Source organism: Montipora capricornis, chromosome 2, assembly GCF_036669925.1.
Source record: "Montipora capricornis isolate CH-2021 chromosome 2, ASM3666992v2, whole genome shotgun sequence".
Classification (NCBI taxonomy): Eukaryota; Metazoa; Cnidaria; class Anthozoa; order Scleractinia; family Acroporidae; genus Montipora; species Montipora capricornis.
This window is the reverse complement of record NC_090884.1, coordinates 26,010,279-26,028,271: the sequence shown is the minus strand read 5'-3', so window position 1 is coordinate 26,028,271 and position 17,993 is coordinate 26,010,279. Positions and strand designations below refer to the sequence as shown.

The 17,993-nt window shown below is 41.2% G+C and overlaps 1 protein-coding gene across 1 annotated transcript in view; it reads left to right on the top strand.

Moving 5' to 3' along the window:
• Positions 1-631: 631 nt before the first annotated feature.
• The window catches only part of LOC138037882 (uncharacterized), a 23,708-nt gene continuing 6,346 nt past the window's right edge, over positions 632-17,993 (top strand). Inside the window, exons 1-2 of the mRNA XM_068883736.1 lie at positions 632-751; positions 4,431-4,583. Coding sequence (XP_068739837.1) covers positions 677-751; positions 4,431-4,583 — 228 coding nt within the window. The 5' untranslated portion in view covers positions 632-676. The remainder of the gene's footprint in view (positions 752-4,430; positions 4,584-17,993) is intronic.

The following is a 17,993-nucleotide window of genomic DNA, read 5'->3' as shown; positions in this document are numbered from 1 at the left end:
TTTCCTCTCATTGGTAAGTAAGTAAGGTAGAAACGATAGGGAACGTCTCCCAAGGTTCATGACATAGTAGCCCGTCACAAACTCGTAGGAAATCATGATCATTTCAACAGAGCATGCAATACCTTTGAAAAATTACGTTGGTCTTTAGATCACAAAAATATTGCTTTTATCGTCTCATGGAAGTCTTTCTACAATCTTGGACAAAACTCGTTGGGAAAATGTGACGCTGTAATTTGTCTGTGTGGAGAAAGATGAAATTCTTCCTAGTTTTTTCCACCTCCTCCCATTCCAATGTTGGTTTAAAAAAACGACCGAAGGCTTGCGACAGTTATTTTCGCATCACATTGCATCAACATTGTATGGGGTTGGAGGGGGAAAGGACCAATATATTTTGTGAAGTACGTGCCAAATGATGCTTCGTAAGCCTAGAATTTTTCCCAAGAGTTTTGTCCAAGATTGTAGGTTATTCAAACAATTCAAAGTAAGCCGGAAAAATAGGCAAGGAAAGATGGATAAAACAAAAAACATCGATCAGGCGCTATCGTAACGGGTCAACATTTCTAGGTTTTCAAGTATTGTATTCAGATATCATTCTCGTCGGTAAATTGGCTTGTCGATTTCCAAAGGTGAGACGAAACTTGATAGAGTACTGGATGAAACAAAGAGAAGCAGGCAAATGGCCACACAGATTATCTGTTCGAGCTTCAAATCCCGGGAAAATGACCACAGAATACCTCTTCGTGGGCCGAAGGTAATCATCATGTCCATCATTCTATTCTCAGAACATTTTTTCGTTGTTGTCTGTATCGCAAAACATTTCTTCGTTTTGTCTGTATCGGTTCCTCCAGTACCACATTATGCGAGTGCATTATTCTTTGGCATTGTCGAAAGAATGATGTTACTACCATTTGCGTCCATCCTTGAAGCGTGACGAATTTTCCGCGAAGGGTTAACGGTTTGTCCGGTTTTGTCACTTTTGACCAATGAAACGTTGGCAGTTTTGTCATGAACTTAACGTTTGTGGCGGCATACCAGCATGTTTTGTTCACGAGCTCTTGAAAGTTTTCAGGTTTTTCCGTTAGAGCGGAGATATTTTGAATCTGCCTTGGAGTCTTCAAGATAGGCTTAGCTACATATTCCCGAAAAATTGTCTAAAATTGTTTCCGGAATTTCCCAAAAAAAAGCTCTAAATTATTTTAGAAATGTTTAAATTCTCCAAAAACTTCTCCAAAATTCCCGAAAATTCTTATAATTTCGTTTCTTATAGTGCAAAGTCTACCATATTTGCTATAAGCAAAGATCCGGATTCCGAAACTTCGGTGAGAAACCGCTGCTTAGATGCACTGTAGGACCCCTTTTGGTGAATAACCGCTGATAAGGAATGGATATGAACGGACTGACCCCTCTCCTGGTAGGTTGGAATACAAACGTTTCTGCCTGTGAAAAATTCAAATTGCTCTAAAATTCTCGAAATTGTCTTTTTTTTTTAATTCCTGAGAGTTTCTAAAATTCTTTTTGATGTCTAAAATTCCCAAAAAATTCCGGATATATGTAGCTAAGCCTACTTCAAGAGTTGTAACATCTAACTCCCGTGAGTTTTCCAAGCAATATATATGGAATATGATATACTTTACCAAAATGACGAGGGCGAGCATGTTGTATTGAACGACGAACCCATGTGCCTTAGAATTTCAGCCTCTTCCTCAAAACGTATCGAAGGAACGGATATTTCTCGATTGCACGTAAAGCTACAAGTTGTTCGAGGGGTCGTCACCTGGTGTGAAAACCAAACCCGTTGAAAAGATTGATTCATGTAGCTCTAATTCAGATCGTCCCAAAGCCCAGGATTGTCTGAAAAGTGACTTTCTTGGCAACGATAATGAACAGCAAGAAAGTAGAAAGACCCAAGAAAAAAGGCCACATCATTACTGAGAAGCGAAGCCTTGGAACAGAAAAGATCGATACTATGATTCCAGCTACTACGAGAAAAAAATACATGAAGCCGAAGTGAAACTAGAAAGATCGAGGAGGAAACTGGGGTGACCCTATTGGATGGAATGGTGGAATGATGGAAACGGAAGGGCCGGAATACACGGAATATTCTAAAATACGGATATTCTAAAACACGGAATATATGGAACATGCAAAATACGGAAAATAGTGAATATTTTGAAACACGGAATACACGGAATATTCTAAAAACACTGAATATACGGAATATTCTAAAACGAGGCAATTGCTAAAATTGTGTCCATAACTGTGAGGGTTATAGCTTTACTTGATGCTTGAATTAGGTTTTGTAATAAAGACCTTCAAAAAGGCACTGACTTAGCAAATCAGCCTGCAAAAAGAAACAAGAACATGTCGCGTATTGTGTTTGTGAGGCAATTTAGACACTTTAACATCGTCTTTCTCCATTTTTCCTTCTCTGAGTGTGGGAAAGTGCGCTGGCGATGTGTAGTCACAGTCCGAGAGGCTCAAAAACGGAAGCGGGGAAAACATATTGGCCCGGGGTTGAACTCTTCTCTGTGACACATTTTTCATCTTTCGTCGCGAGGAAATGTAAAATTATCATCTGAAGTTTTGTTATCCTACCCAAACTACTCACGGGCAAAAGGTGCATTATTTATATCCTTTTTTAAAAGACTTTCCTCTCATCCCGTGTTTTAGAATATTTCCTATATTCCGTATTTAAAATATTCCGTGTATTCCGCAAGTCCGCCGTTCCACCATTCCATTCCTTCCTTTCACCATTCCGTGGAATAGGGTCACCCTGAAACTGCGTAAAGGGCATTCTGCGCACACGCTCTTCCGTGTTTCATGGAGCATTTGAATCTTGATCTAAAGTGACTCCTGGACGGTAATTTACATCCTTCCAACCTTGTTAACTTTGAATTTTTTTGTGTCCTTTGCAAAATGATCAGAGACGTCGTCAGGGCGGTCAAGCAAAACCCAAACGCTCTCACGGAAAAACCTGAAAACTTCAAGAGCACGTGAACAAAACATGCTGGTATGCCGCCAAAAACGTTGTCAATTTCACGACGAAACTGCCAACGTTTGATTGGTCAAAAGTGACACATGACGGGACAAACCGTTAACATTTGAAAATTAAAACTTCCCGCAAAGTCCGTCACGCTTCAAGGATGAACGCAAATGGTAGAAATCATGCAACAATAAGAATTTATTACACGGAATGACGATATAAAGCCTGGTTGTCACTATCGACGCAAGCACAAGCGCAAGCGTAAGAGCGCGTATTTCACCGTGAAAACGGGGTTGACGCAAGACCAATCACAAGCGCAAGCACAAGGATCAAATTTTTTCATTTTCCTTGTGCTTGCGCTTGTGGTTGCTCTTATGATTGCGTCCGCTTGCGTCGTGTGAAAACAAAACACAGCATTGACCGAATGCAAAAAATGGCCGCCAACAAATTATTCTTTTGTCTTTGTGTTAATTAGCCTGACTAGCCTAATTTACACGCGTAAAATTGAAAGAATTTGGGCTGTAAAACGAGGCTAGTCGGGCTAATTAACACAAAGACAAAAGAATAATTTGTTGGCGGCCAATTTTGCATTCGGTCAATAAGCACAAGCTAGGAAATTTGTTGCGTCTGGCCAATTAAAGCACTCGTTCCAGATTCCCTGGCGTCTGAGCATTTGAACAAAATGGCGGTTGCTGTGCTTGATTTGGATGCTTATGTTGACGTTTGTTTTCATTAGCATAAGCTGGTTATGCTTGCATTGTGCTTGTGCTTGCATTGTGCTTGCGCTTGTGCTTGCGTCACTAGTGAAAACCAGGCTTAACACTTCAAACGGTTTTGCGCTGCTTCTGCTTCAGCAGATTTCAAATTGGTTCAATACAGAACGCTTTTATTGAAACTGGCCAGGTGTTTCGTACGTCAGGATCGAATAGACTTTCAGTTCTTTTACAATTGAAGTGTAAGTACAAGAATCACACAGAGAACTAGTAAAATACGTACTCATGGCAAATATTTTGTTTAATTAAGACAGATTTAAATATCGAGAAAGTGGAAAACCCATCCTGTCAAATTCGGAGAATATTTTCAATCACTTCTATGAAGCTTGCCAAATTTTGTCAAGACTTTTCTTTAAAAAATGTTCGCAATATACATCTTTGCTAAACCAAATGAATACAACTTAGATGATATGAAAATTGAGTAGAAACTGATATATCAAACTATCGCTTCTTTTGTTTAATATTTTATTTGTTTAAATCATTTTAAGCCCAATTTTCTCCAGCTAGAGGCGTCTTTTTGAATCTGACAAGATGTGGTTTCCCTGGAGTTGTTTGACAAAGGGAAAATTTCTCTGGATTTGACTAATGGGGAAAAAAATTGACAGGTTAAATTCGTTAAGCAAGCATTTTATTAATTATGTTGTAAGGTTTTTCCTCACCATTTTCTTTTCAAGGCATGGTCATTTGATGCCGACGTCATTCATGTAGAAGGTCACCTGATGTCATGTAAATGTCGACCGAACACACGTCATCCTTGCCGACCGGAAAAGTGTTACTACGGGGCGACGCACTATTCACCACTTTGTCCAAGTTTTCCTCATTTTGAGGTGAGAAATACACTGCTATTGGTTTTTTTTCTCGCGGCACCATGTTGAGTCCAAAGAGACTCAAATAATAGGCCATTTTGGAAATATCAAATATTCAGCTTGATAGTAGGCAGTGAGGACAAAAACAATAGAAACACGTTGGAATGGATGTGAAAAATATTTGCATCCACGTTCCTTTGTCTTAGTCCTCAGAACCTCTCTTTCAAGCTGAATTTTAATATCGAAAAAGTCCTATTTTGATTCACTCCAATGAGACTGTTCCAATTATGATCAACTCGAAGCTCGTGTTCACGAAATCCATTAGGGACTTTAAGATTTACGACGTCGACGTCGACGAAAGCGTCACTTCCATCTCATTGACGTCGTACATTGTGGACGAAGTATCCTAAAAATGAATTGGTACGAGCGGTTTCACAGTAAAACAGAGTTAAAATAGAGAATGCAATATTCACATTTGTGCGCTCGCGTTGTCGTCAAAACCTCAAATTTGGTGATTTCACGTCGTTGTTGTGAAGAGGACCGCACGAATTTGTGCTAAAATGCGTGCTGCACGTGCACCTCAGCACGATTATTTTTCTTTTTTTCACGTGACTTTTGTAGCATTTTCGGTGACGACCCTATTGCCACTTACCAACGTGACTGCTGATTGGAAATGGTCAAAATAATCAAATTAGTGTTCGCGCTCATATTGTTAAATTAACAATGGTATGTTGTTATATTATACACTGAGGAATAGGAATTTCGTTCGTATTCGGAATCGTTACATTCAGGCAAGAAAGGTTCAAAACAAATCGTCCATTACACCCTCGTGAATTTCGCGTGTCCGAAGCATTGTCGGGATAAGTGTCTTTTTATGCCATTTTAGTTTTTGTGGTAGTGCACTTTATGAGTGCGCTACAACGCTATGTCATCGGGGCTGTCTGTCTGAGTGAGTGAGTGTAAGATTTGTAGGCCTGCAGCGCGTGCATGATTTGCGAAACTAATGTACGGTTTTCTTGAATTACAACAATTGATGTTTGTTTGCAATCCAGTTGTCGCCTTTTTCAAATCTTAATTTTCTTATTGAAAAGAGAATGAAAACTGTTTGAGTACGTTATTGTCAAATAAAAAGACATATTTAAATTCTTAAATGTCTTAAATCAAAATCACTCTGATCTTTTCACGTCTACGGAGATCGTCACGCAAGCTCAGTTTCACAGACATTCTGCAGGTCAAATAAACAAGAAAAAAACTCATCAGTCGACCATAATATTTTTACTCTCAAAGACCAGGTCAACTTCTCCGCCTGCATTGAAAAAAAATCAAGAGTAATTTCCTCGCAACGGAAAGAAAAACGGTAGAAAACTATTTTTGTCTTTATCATTGCGATCGATCAGCAAAAAATGTAGATTTCATCAGCTAGTTCGCGTTGAAATTCCCACAGCGCTGTGCTCAAAACTTTTTCCCAGTGATAGAAAAGGTGAGCTCTTCTGAATTAAACGAAACATTAAATCAAAGTGCCACTGTCGTTACTCGTGGATATGAAAGTTACCGCGATTGTTTAAAATTGGCAGGTTGAAGTTTTCTTTATGCATTAGCATTGATAGTTGGATAATTGTGTAACAGCACGGTGGGCTCTCATATGCAACGAGATACCCAAAATAATGCATGTATGTGAGGTAATCCCCTTTGCTGGAATTCAACCCTGTGAAATAAGTATACCATTTCTCCAATAGGCATAAGATTACTCTTTAACACATCCTCTATAAAGAGCTGCACCAGGTGTTCAAAGTTCATTGCACAGATGACAGGGTAATTTTGAAATAAGGTCTGATTTTTGTTGCCAGGTCATATTGTTAATGTCATCAGGTTTAGCAAGTAGAGCAGATCCATTCACTAATATTAACACTTTTTGCACCAGTTATACACTCCTCCAACAAACCTTGCAAATATCACTATATTTGAAACTGTTACACTTAGAAACAGATGATATGAGCCATAACTGATCACAGCAAGTGCATATATATTCAGGGCCATGTGTTATCTTATCACAAAAAAGACTGAATCACTTTTGACATGGAATGTCTAATAGAGTCTTGACCTTGACAAATTTCAGTTTGGTTTAGCCTTGAGCTCTGCCTAGCTTTCCTTAAATGGTTTTATGCTTTTCTGTTAAGGTCTCTGATATGTTCTGGATTGCTTTTCTTTTCCTATTAATTCCCTTGCTGCTTCAATATTTCCAGATCTGTTTTGGTGTTTTGCATTGTTTTTCTTTTCCCTGAATTCTTCAAGTGATTTTGTCTCTTCCGCTTGATAGATTCTCTCATATATGCTCTTTTTTGCCACTGCTTTGTAGAAATTATTACTGACACTCACATCATTTTTGGCCATCATAAATTAATCGATTATTACCAGGCTCTAAATAATTGTTGACATTGGTAACACCGCTGATGTCATAACCTGAAATACAGTGTACTGTCATTATAATAATCTAACTGAAGTCGGCTGAAACATAGTGTCTTCCATCTAGATGTCCAATGTTCACAGTAGTTCCCTGTTGTCCGCTTATAGGAATGATAACAGTTACTGGTGCCCACCCCTCAATGGATTCATATATACGTATAGTAACATTTAATACATTGCGAACTGCTTGCACAATAAGTGCATCACACCATGTATGTTGCTGTGACAACAAATGCACAATTGCTCTGTAATGAAAGACGGTGCACAGTTAATTGCACCAATCTGTACTTGTTCAGAATATTTTGCTTCACCTCCGAAGAAAGCCATTTCTTTAATTCTTCCGTTGCTTGATTCTAAATACAGCGGAAGGTGCTCAAACACAAAATTATAAAAGCGACATACAACAATGGCGGCACACAACCTCGCGAACAGGAAGTCACAGCTTTCTAAGCTGTGTTGTGATTATCCATCCTGATTGGCTTATTAGATCGAACTTCTGGTTACGCAGGAGTGACACATTTGCATAAAGAACCTCACCAAAACTAGTGGATATATCCACGAGTAAAAATTGCAACTCAGTTTTCACATATGTCGAAACCTTTTAGTCATCGAATGTAAGTGTACGTTCGGCAACACTACTTTAATTTTGCTTATTGGTAATTATAAACATATGGATTTAATATATCGGCTAGTCTGTGTCTGTTGATTTCACTGATAGCCTCTTTCTTCTCTTGCAGTTTATTCACACTTTTCCACTTTTCTTTTAAAAAATTATATCTGTATGAAAAATAAGGAAGCGGAAGCCGCCTGTGTGTTAGGTGAGGGGGCCATCATCATATCATTGAACAGCCGCACTGGAAAGTAACTGTGTGAAGCACGAAAATAAACAGGTCTGTTGGAAGAGTGCTTGAATTTCAACAACTGAGCCGCACAATCGGCAAGAATTTGTGACGCTGATGACTAATAAAGCAGTTTCTATTTCCAAAACGATGGAATTACCTGGCGATAAATAACCTCGTCTAGGAGAGTAAATTTTTGACTTATGGTCGACCTGAAGAGTTGGACGATTGTGATCTTTTTGTTGAATTTCTTGTCGACTTTTATAACACTTGAAAGAAAAAAAACTTACTAGCAAAACATTTTGCCACAGATGTATCCAGTTGTTAGTGACACGCAAGCTAACTTGATCACAGGAGGGCGCTAAAACCGATGTCACTTTCGATTTTGCGATTTACTTGTGCAGCCAAAATAACAATAGATAAATTGAACGTAGCAAAAATCTCCCAAACTGTTTTTCGCTGATGGGAACTTTTTATATCCCCGGCACCAAATTTATGTTGTTTTCATGTGTTACCCACGTCCGAAATGACAAAAACACCAAGCGATTTGCACTTCACGAAGCTATAATCAGACATCACCATTTTTCAACAATGCACGTACATATCTATCCCGGATGAACACGTCACTCGCGCGAACTTCCTTTTCCCGTTTATGCCATTCTAACATACACCCCCTCCGAGAAAAAGGGTCGTCCCCGACACTTATGAAAAGTAACAATGAGGTGATCCTTCCGAGGTACAACGCTCGTGAGAAGTTTCCCACCGTTTACTTAACAAAACTAACTTGAAAAAACTATTCTCGCTTTTGAAAATCAACATCTTTCTCCTCTGTTCACATGGGTACAACACTGTTACCAATAAGTCGCATCCGCTTACGTCGCTGGTAAACATTTCATGTGCATGATATTAATGCAGTCTATGCCACTTTTGGGCGATGACACGAGAATCGAAATGTTTTTTTTTTTTTTGAAAACCGAACTAAGATATCAGCAAAAGTGCGTTTAGTATACATGGCCTGACACTGGTGTCGGGCGCAAGTTCATTGGATGCAGTCCTGGATATCCAGTGTTCGTTTGATAACCTATTAAGGTACAGGGGTACAGTCCATGAGAACCAAAGATCATCGGATGCTGAACTGGGGCAACTACCGGTACAGCAAACTGAAGCGGGGACTGCTGTAGAGTTGGGGCACTTATGCTCCAGGCTGAAACAGGATACTGCATTGGTTGGTCTCCTGACATGGGTGCAAGGTCATGGGAAACTGCATGAGCAACAGATCGACTTTCGTAAACGGGATTACGCAGAGTGTCATCAGTCAAGATAGTCGGAGGACGCCTCTGTCGTTGCTGTCTGGGCTCATGTTCAACAACATCCTCCTGACCACCAACATCCTGGGTTGAAGGGTCTGGACCATGGTGGAGCAGAGGGTCCTCTCTCTCATTTCTGGATGCGGGAGTTACTTCTTCCACAACACTCTCCTCATTGCATGGTTTCCCTTGATGAACAGCACCTAGTCCCGGTGGCCTGTTAGGTTCAGCTGGCCACTCGTCTTCACTGCTTTCATCCCCAAAAACCTCTTCCACCGGTGCAGATACCGTGGGCTTGGTCCTTGTCTTATGACGTGTTCTTCGCTGAGTCTGCCTACTTTGTTGGGTGACTCCGCTTGGGATATCCACACGGAGATGGTTGCATGGTCTTAACAGGTTCCTGTGTAGCGTTCTTGTTCCACCGGGCCCACCCTCAGGCTTGACCTCATACAATGGGCTGTTGCCCCCTCTACGACTGACAACTACGTGAATCCTTTCTTCCCAGCAGTGGGAACGCAGTTTACCAGGACCGCCCCGTTCACTCAGATTGCGTACCAGTACTCTATCACCAGGTTCCAATGCTCTGGTACTCCCTTCGGTAGCCCTCTGGCCTGCGAGTTCGTAAGCTTCCATCATCGCTTTGCGCCAGTTTGCTACATTCTGAGAATGACACTGTTGCTGGTTTTTCCCTTGAATTCCGAAGAGTAAGTCAATTGGTAGTCGAGGATGGCGTCCGAATAATAGAAAGAACGGTGAATATCCGGTAGTTTCGTGTCTCGTACAGTTATACGCGTGAACTACTTGATTTAGATGATCTGCCCAGCGTGATTTCTGTGTTTCTATTAAGGTGCAGAGCATACTCAGAAGAGTGCGCTTAAATCGCTCTACCTGACCATTGCCTTGTGGGTGATATGGAGTGGTGCGAGAGTGTACTACCCCACAGAGCTTTTCTAGCTCATGCTGAAGGTGGTTTTCAAACTCTCTTCCGTGATCATAATAAATCTTTAATGAAAGTCAAATCGTAAGATAAAATCATTGTACAGTTTCTGAGCAACTGTTCGTGCTGATTTTTTTAGTGGCATAAGCCTGCGCATAACGAGTGAAATGGTCCGTAACAACAAGGATATATTAATAACCTCCATTACTCCTTTTCAGGTAGAGAACGTCAATGGCGACCAGTTCAAACGGAGAGGTGGTCTCAATAGGTTGTAATGGGGCTCTTGTCTTGAGAGTAGGTGGCTTCCGTTTAAACAAGACAAAGCTACTTCTTCACGAATGGGACCATCTCTCAGTTGACACGGATTGGATACTGAGAAGACACAAGAGACCTCGTACTCAGATCATCGTTCCAAAGAAATTTCAAGGAGCTTCATGAGAAGATGGGTCACCTTGGAGTCGATCGCACGTTGCATCTTGCAAGAGGACGTTTTTACTGGCCACACCTGCAGAGAGACATTGAACACTATATACTCGACGAGTGACTGGATCAGTGCTTTGGACTTGTTTGATATCCAGTTTCGGGGTATCAAGTTCTTCAAAGTTGTACAGGTCAGCTAGTATTACAGTGGGATCTCCTGAAAGAGCTGACACCCAATTTACGGTGCCATCCTCTTGGAACTTTGCAGAACAAGAAACAGCCTGAAGGACATCATGTGGTACCACCTCAGTGCAGACTTGCATGTAATCACTCCTGTCTAAGGGTACTCTGGATAATGTGTCAGCGTCAATGTTGGTTTTTCCTGGGCGATAGTGAATTGTGAAATTAAAATCGGCTAAAATCGGCTTGTTTGATATCCAGTTTCGGGGTATCAAGATTACAGTGGGATCTACCCACAGTACCCAGAAAGACCCGTAACGTTACGCGTCGCAGTGGACAAGACATAGGTCAGAGGATTGTTATTGGTGTGTACTTGAAAGCTTAGGGCGTGGAAGAGATAGTCCCTAAATTGATCTCAGACCGCCCATTTCAACGCTAGAAATTCCAACTTTCCGGAGTGGAGGTGGTAATTCCTTTCGGCAGGAGTCAAGGTTCGGGAACCGTATGCAGTGGCAGAAGAACATCATTCTGATACTGGTACAACACTGCACTCAGCCCATCCTTGGAGGCATCAGTGTGTAGGACAAAAGGTTTCTCAAAATCTGGGTAGTCCATTACTGGAGCACTGGTGAGACAAGTTTTTCTAACGCAGATCGATGAGTGGTAGTCCAATCAACAGGACAATTCGGGGACAACTGTCCAATGTCTTTCCTTGACTTCTGCTTTTTCATCTCTTCAGGGGATTCAGCAGGTGCTTGACGAGATCGAAAATAGGTTTTCAATTGTAGAAAAGTTCCTGATGTATCTGCGGTAGTAATTTAGGAAACCCATAAGTTTTCGCACCTCGCTTACTGTCTTCGGAATAGAATCCTTAAGGGCAAGAACAGACTTGATACTGGACGGGTCCAACTTGTAACCCCCTCTCTCTTGGACAGTTTACACTTCTGCGGTTTCAATTTAACTCCATGATCTCATAATCGGCCAAGGCCTTTGCGCATATGTTCAGTATGTTCTTCAAATGTTACACTGAACACAATTATGTTATCTAGATATGGCACACATTTTGTATCCCTTAAATCTCCTAGGCAGTTCTCCATAAATCGCTGGAAGGCCGCTGGCGCACGTGACAAGCCGAATGGTATTCGCACCCATTCATAAAGGCCCCAAGGAGTGAGGAAGGCCGTTAAACGGGTGACTTTTGGGACTCATGAACCTCTGGTGGTAAGCTCTTCCCTGGCCTATCACCGAAAACCAAGAGTTTCCACCGAGGTTGTTCAAAGTCTCTTGTATCCTGGGTATCGGGTGGCGATCTGGTCGGGTCTTTTTGTTTAGTGCTCTGACGTCCACACACAGTCTTAAACTTCGGTCCTTCTTTATCACACAAACCACAGGCGAACTATATGACGATGTCGAACGTCGAATAAAGTTTTGATTTAGCAAATCTTCTATGTAGGGATTCACTTCTGGGTAAAGTGGTTTAGGTACTGCGGCATAATTCTGTACAGGAGTGTGATCAACAAGGTCTAACTCAAGCTCCAGTTCCTTGATACATCCAATATCGTTACCGTCCCTTGCAAATGAATCTTGCTTTTCCGTCAGTGGTTTAAAAATCATTTTCTTCTGGTCGCGTTTAAGACCCTCGACGTCTATGTCCTTAATGTGTGGTGGGATACTGATAGGTTTTCCAGCTTTCATAGAAGCTTGCTGTTCATTCAGTGATTCTCCAGGGGTGTTTTCGGATCTCCTTTCCTGGCTTGCTTCATAGGTTCCCTCAGAGTCTTTCAATGTAACCTCAACTGGTGTGACTGATTGGACGAGTTTTAGTCGGCCGAGCGAGGTTCGCCCTCTGAGTACGATATCATGGTCAGTGTTGTTAACAGTGTCAATTCCAACTTGACATGACTTTCCTCTCTTCATAGTTAACAAGGTCTCTTGGACTTCCAAACCACTGGGCCAAGGGCAGGCTTCAACCTGCTCGAACAATACTGGTGTTAGTCCTTCTATTGGTCTCGTATTTGCCCTACAAGTGACTTTTTGACTCTGTCTCGGAGGTATTGTAATGCTATGATTCATGGTCTTAATGGAGCAACGTTCAGTTTTATTCAGGCTTTGGATAAAACTCACCAGCTTTGAGGCAGTTTGGCTGTTGAGGCCAGTACAACTAGAAGTAATTAACTGGTGAAGTACGTGATTCTCACTAACCGTTTTGATAATCTTTTCTATCACATTAAACCCAATTAACGGGGAGTCCAGCGATTGTTCAGTAGCAAGAAAGGGGACTGCCAATTCATCCTTAGATGACCACAGTCTAAAGTTCTGCTCCACCCATCCTATGTATGGTACCTTACTACCGTTGGCAGCAGTCACGTTCAGTTCGATGTCCAATAATTCTGATATGTCCTTAACAGCGATGTCAGGAAAATTTCTCCTTACAAACCCGTCAGATATTATTGATACTTGGGCGCCCGTGTCCCAAAGTACCTTAATCTCTCCCTTGACAGTACATCTTTTCCCAATCAATCCCACCACAGTGCATGGCATGCTGTTGTGGTGTCAGACGACTAACAAAGATGCTATTGCTGGGGTCCGCATTATCTTGCATTGTCCTGTTGGACAGGTGTGCAATTGCAGCGCACAGAACTTTGTGTTCCTGCCAGTGTTTCCTCTGACAATTCTGACTACAATTCTTTACAGCCTTGTATTTTGAACATTGTAAAAATCTCTTTATTTGTGACTGATCTTTACCACCGCCGTTACATCGGAGGGACTTGTTGCTGTTACTGTCGACTATTCCATGTCCCGCGGGAATAGTCGTCTGTCGTTTCCCTGGCGACTACCCCGGTTTTTATTTCTATGGCATTCACGATCCAGGTATCCTGCATAACCGCAAGCAAAACAATGGTCACACTCATCACCTCTCCGACATTGCTGACAATTCTGGCAACCCCAACGTTGATAGCGACGATTTGGCTGATAACTGTTTCCAGGGCCTCTGCATGTAGGTTGTCTCCCGCCAGCCAGGCGTTGCTGTTGGATTCCCACGACCATTAACCCGATCTTTGAGGTCACTGATTTCTGACTTAATTTGACGGATTTCAGCCAGGAGTGCTTGGTTGCTCTCTGAAGTTGTATTCTTGGGTCTTGTTTCCTTGTCTTCCCTCGACGCCTCACATGCGTTTACTTTTGCTGTTTTTTGGCGCTCTGAGGCCAATTTGGCTCTCCTCTCTGCTTGTTGTGACGCAAGTTCATTCACCTGTTTTATGAGTTCTTCGTCTGTGAGTCCCGTGGTTCGTAGAGTTGGTCTGAGGTCGGATGCGAGGATATCATCACGCAGACCTTTCTGAATCAGTGCCGGCCCATAATTAAATTCACAGTCTGACTCTTGACTTGCAAAATTTACTTTGCTACGCAAATCCAATGCACGGAGTAAGAACTGCTGGGGTAACTCATTGCTTTGTTGACAGACAGTGGCTAATAGCTGATAAACTTCGGTGGCTTCTTACTCTCTGAAGTGCACACAGAGGATCCGCCGCAACTTAGACCGCGAGAGGTCACTTAAGGTCTCATAACTTCTGAGGCTGCTATGCGGGAAAATGGCACGAATCATGGTGTCCACAATCTCACTTTCGTTGTAATCCCGTTTTAGGCCAGAGTCAATTTGGTGCATTAAAGACACAAAAGTTAGTTTCTCTGTCTGCCCAGGCTCACCAATTTGACCGGAAATCTTGAATTCTCTGCATAGGAGAGAGGGGCCCGCTTTGGATTTTGCTAGCTGGTTCAGAATATGCCCCACCCCCTGTTCTTGTTTTGGTTTTTCACTGGTAGTTTTGGTTTCACTTATTACTCCAGTAGCGGCTGGCTTTATGTTAACTCCAGCAGTCGACTTACTCAGTGGTTCAAGCCGCGGTGTACTTCCTTTCACGTACGCCAGTAGTTGTTCGAGGCACATCTGTGCTAATTTTTCATCGCCTGCCATTTTACTTTCGATTCCTTCTCTGATAATTTGGTTAGTTGCATCTTACTTTTACCGTTAAGATCGTCTTCAAGTCCTATGATTTCGATCATTTCACCTAAGGTACTCTCATTTTGGTCAAATAATCGCGCTTCACTTCAAGCTGTAGTTGCTCCATGTTCCCACGATAATAATAATAACCTTCAAAAATAAATGCAAGCGTACAGTTCTGGTTGAGAATACGGTAACAAGTGGCGACTCCCAAAAACCCGTTCACGGGTGCACTCTACTTTTCAACTCTAAAATGTACTCCTAGCGTGGGTACCTGACTAGTTTTCCTCTATTTGTTCTCACTCCACGTGGTCGTTCACCATATCCATACCGTTCGCATTAACTCCACTGATTCTATTTCCAAAACCGTCCAGAATTTCATCCAGCGAAGGCTTCGTGGTTTATAGTTCGTCCTGGCAGGGTCGCCAAAACGTTACCCACGTCCGAAATGACAAAAACACCCAGCAATTTGCACTTCACGAAGGTTTCATCGAATATCATCATTTTACAACATCGCTCTCTCTCCGCATTGCGCGTACATATCTATCCCGGATGAACACGTCACTCGCGCGAACTTCCGTTTCCGGTTTATGCCATCCTAACACCTGTCGCAAATTTTGTTACTGATGGCATTTTTTTTATTCTCGATCGACACTTCCTAAAAACTTCCTTGTGTATCAATATTTATTTACTTTTGCATCAATAGTTGTTTTGTATAAAGAAGGCTAACAAAATCTGTTCAATGCTTAGTTCGCATTTTTGAGCGTTAAAATAGAATTTTTGGCCCTCTGTTTCTGGCAGCAAAGTCGTATATTTTGGGGTCAACCATCCAGATACTAACCCCGCCGTTAATTCCTACTAACATCAGTGAACTTTTGTCGTGGAAACTGTCAGACACTCAGAGAACACGCTTAAATTTGCTGTGAAAAAGAAGTTGAACTTCATGTCAGCCTTGAAGCCAATGTTTCTCGAATCCCATTTATTTTCTTCAATCTTTCTGGCTTGAGTATTTTACATCTTACTTCCTGGAAAACAAAACGCAGCTCAGTTGACAGTTATGGAATAAAGCACTGTGTCAAGTTACTGCACTACCACACGTACCCAACGTACTTTTAAAAACTCTCGCCTCTCCTTTCGACACCTTTATTTTTACCCCGTGCAATTTCGTAAAAGAAATGTTCCAAACTGGTGCTAAGATAAAGAAGTTTCACAGTTAATTTTGCTTTTCTAATCGAAAGAACATACCTTGCCAAATTTTAAGGTCCATCTCCAATATGGGAAATTCAATTATTTCGAGCGTAATTTTTACACATATGGCCGTGGGGCGAGAGGTGGGTCGAGTAAACTATGACGTCATCTGACCATCTCCTTGAGACATTGGGTGCTTACCATTTAGCCAAATAATCTGGATGGAATGATCGTTGCATAAAGGTAAGCGATTTGCCAAATTTATTGACCGACCGGATGAGAATAGCGCATATTTACTCGATCTTGCGAAAAAGACCTGGAAACGGAACGATTCTCGCAAATGGTAAGGGAATTTCCCAAGTTTGGTTCCGAATGGAAAACGTGGACTACCTCTGGAAGTTGTCCACAATTTCCGAAAAGATTTTCGGGAAAAATTGTCTTTCCATTTGACCTCAAACTGAAATTTCCGGATTTTTTGGCCAAATGACAAGCACCCAATGCCTCAACTCAACTTTTATTCGTCACAGGTTACTCGTTACTCGTCAGACTGATGGTGGAGTTTTCGTTATGCGAACATCGTACATCGCCATGTTGGATCACTTAAACAGTGCATCTGTCATAAGCCGCCTTCTTTTGTTCTTCATCCAGCATTTCAAATTTCATCATTGTTTTATCTGTCCCCGTCTCTATAGACCGAATGCATAAATGGCGGCCAAAAAATATATTCTTTTGTTTATTTGCTAATTAGACTCACTAGTCTCATTTGCATGGACAAAATACAAAAGAAATGTTACTTAAGAGCGAGGCTAGTGTGTCTAATGAGCACATAAACATAAGAATACATTTTTGGCCGCCATTTATGCATTCGGTCTATGAGTTGGTTGAAGGATACATACTATTTTTTTTTTGTATTAAACTTTTACTATCTTCGTTTTGAAATCTGAATCTAAAGTGGTAATTTACTCAATTGAAAAGAAATGTACTGGTTGTTGTGTGTGTGTATACTAAATACTAACATTTATTTTTAAAAACAAATTAAGGGGTTTTTAAGACCGGACAGAGATTTAATCTATTTACCGTCATTTGACTTAAGAATTGTCGCTCTAGAAGTATCTTAATCTAGACAAACACGCAGGGTTTGTTGGAGAGAAAAAACACGCAGTATCAAGAAAAGTATCAAGTTCCAGAAAAGAAGAACCTTTGTATAGCTAGCAACATTTCTGGTCATACACATCATCGAATTTAATTGTCAGTAAACAAACAAAGCATGATTCCTGGACTTTCTTTTTATTTCTTAAATTCTTAGTAATCGTTTGTGGACTTCAAATAGGCAGCGGTGACTAGCTGTTTTGGCGGAAATACTACTTTGAGGGTCTATTTTTGCAGGTGTCGACGTACGATGACATGCTTCGAGATAAACCAGGTTTAATTCGTTCTTAACAATAAAGCTTTGAAAGTATAACAACACTCATTCGTCTTGAATTGAAAAACAGAGTAAAGTAGAGATGAAGATCTGTCCAACACGTTTATTTCACTCAATACCATCAGTTTCTAAGATAATATTTGAATATTTTGGTATAATCTCTGAAGATGATTTAATGTTCATTTCTACTACTGAATAGATGAGGCTAAGAAGATAAGAAAAATTCAAATAATCGCGTAATGAGTCATTCATCAAAGTAGGCGTAATGTTTCCATTTACAAAAGTTCGTTACTAGTGGTTTGTTCACCGCAAATATCACCGTCTGATGTTGGTTTACAATCCCTTCTCAGGGGTGAGATCGGACGTAAGCCTGTAAAGCCCCTATCAATTCACATTTGACATCACTCACCCACCCAGACCATGCATGAATGTGGAAAGAGGACAGACTCCTTTGGATACATGACCTAGGACAAAGCTTTATTTATCACAGCACAGCGGTCACTTCAGAAGTCTCGCATGTCGGATTCCATACAGGAGACATTGTGTCGGAACTTGGAAGTTATTTTTCTTGGGGTGTAAATTGTTCATGACCTCATCTATTCTGGATGTGGATTTTAAATTTAATGGCCTGATTAGTGCGAGAAGCGAAGTTGGTGAACGTGTTTTGAGGG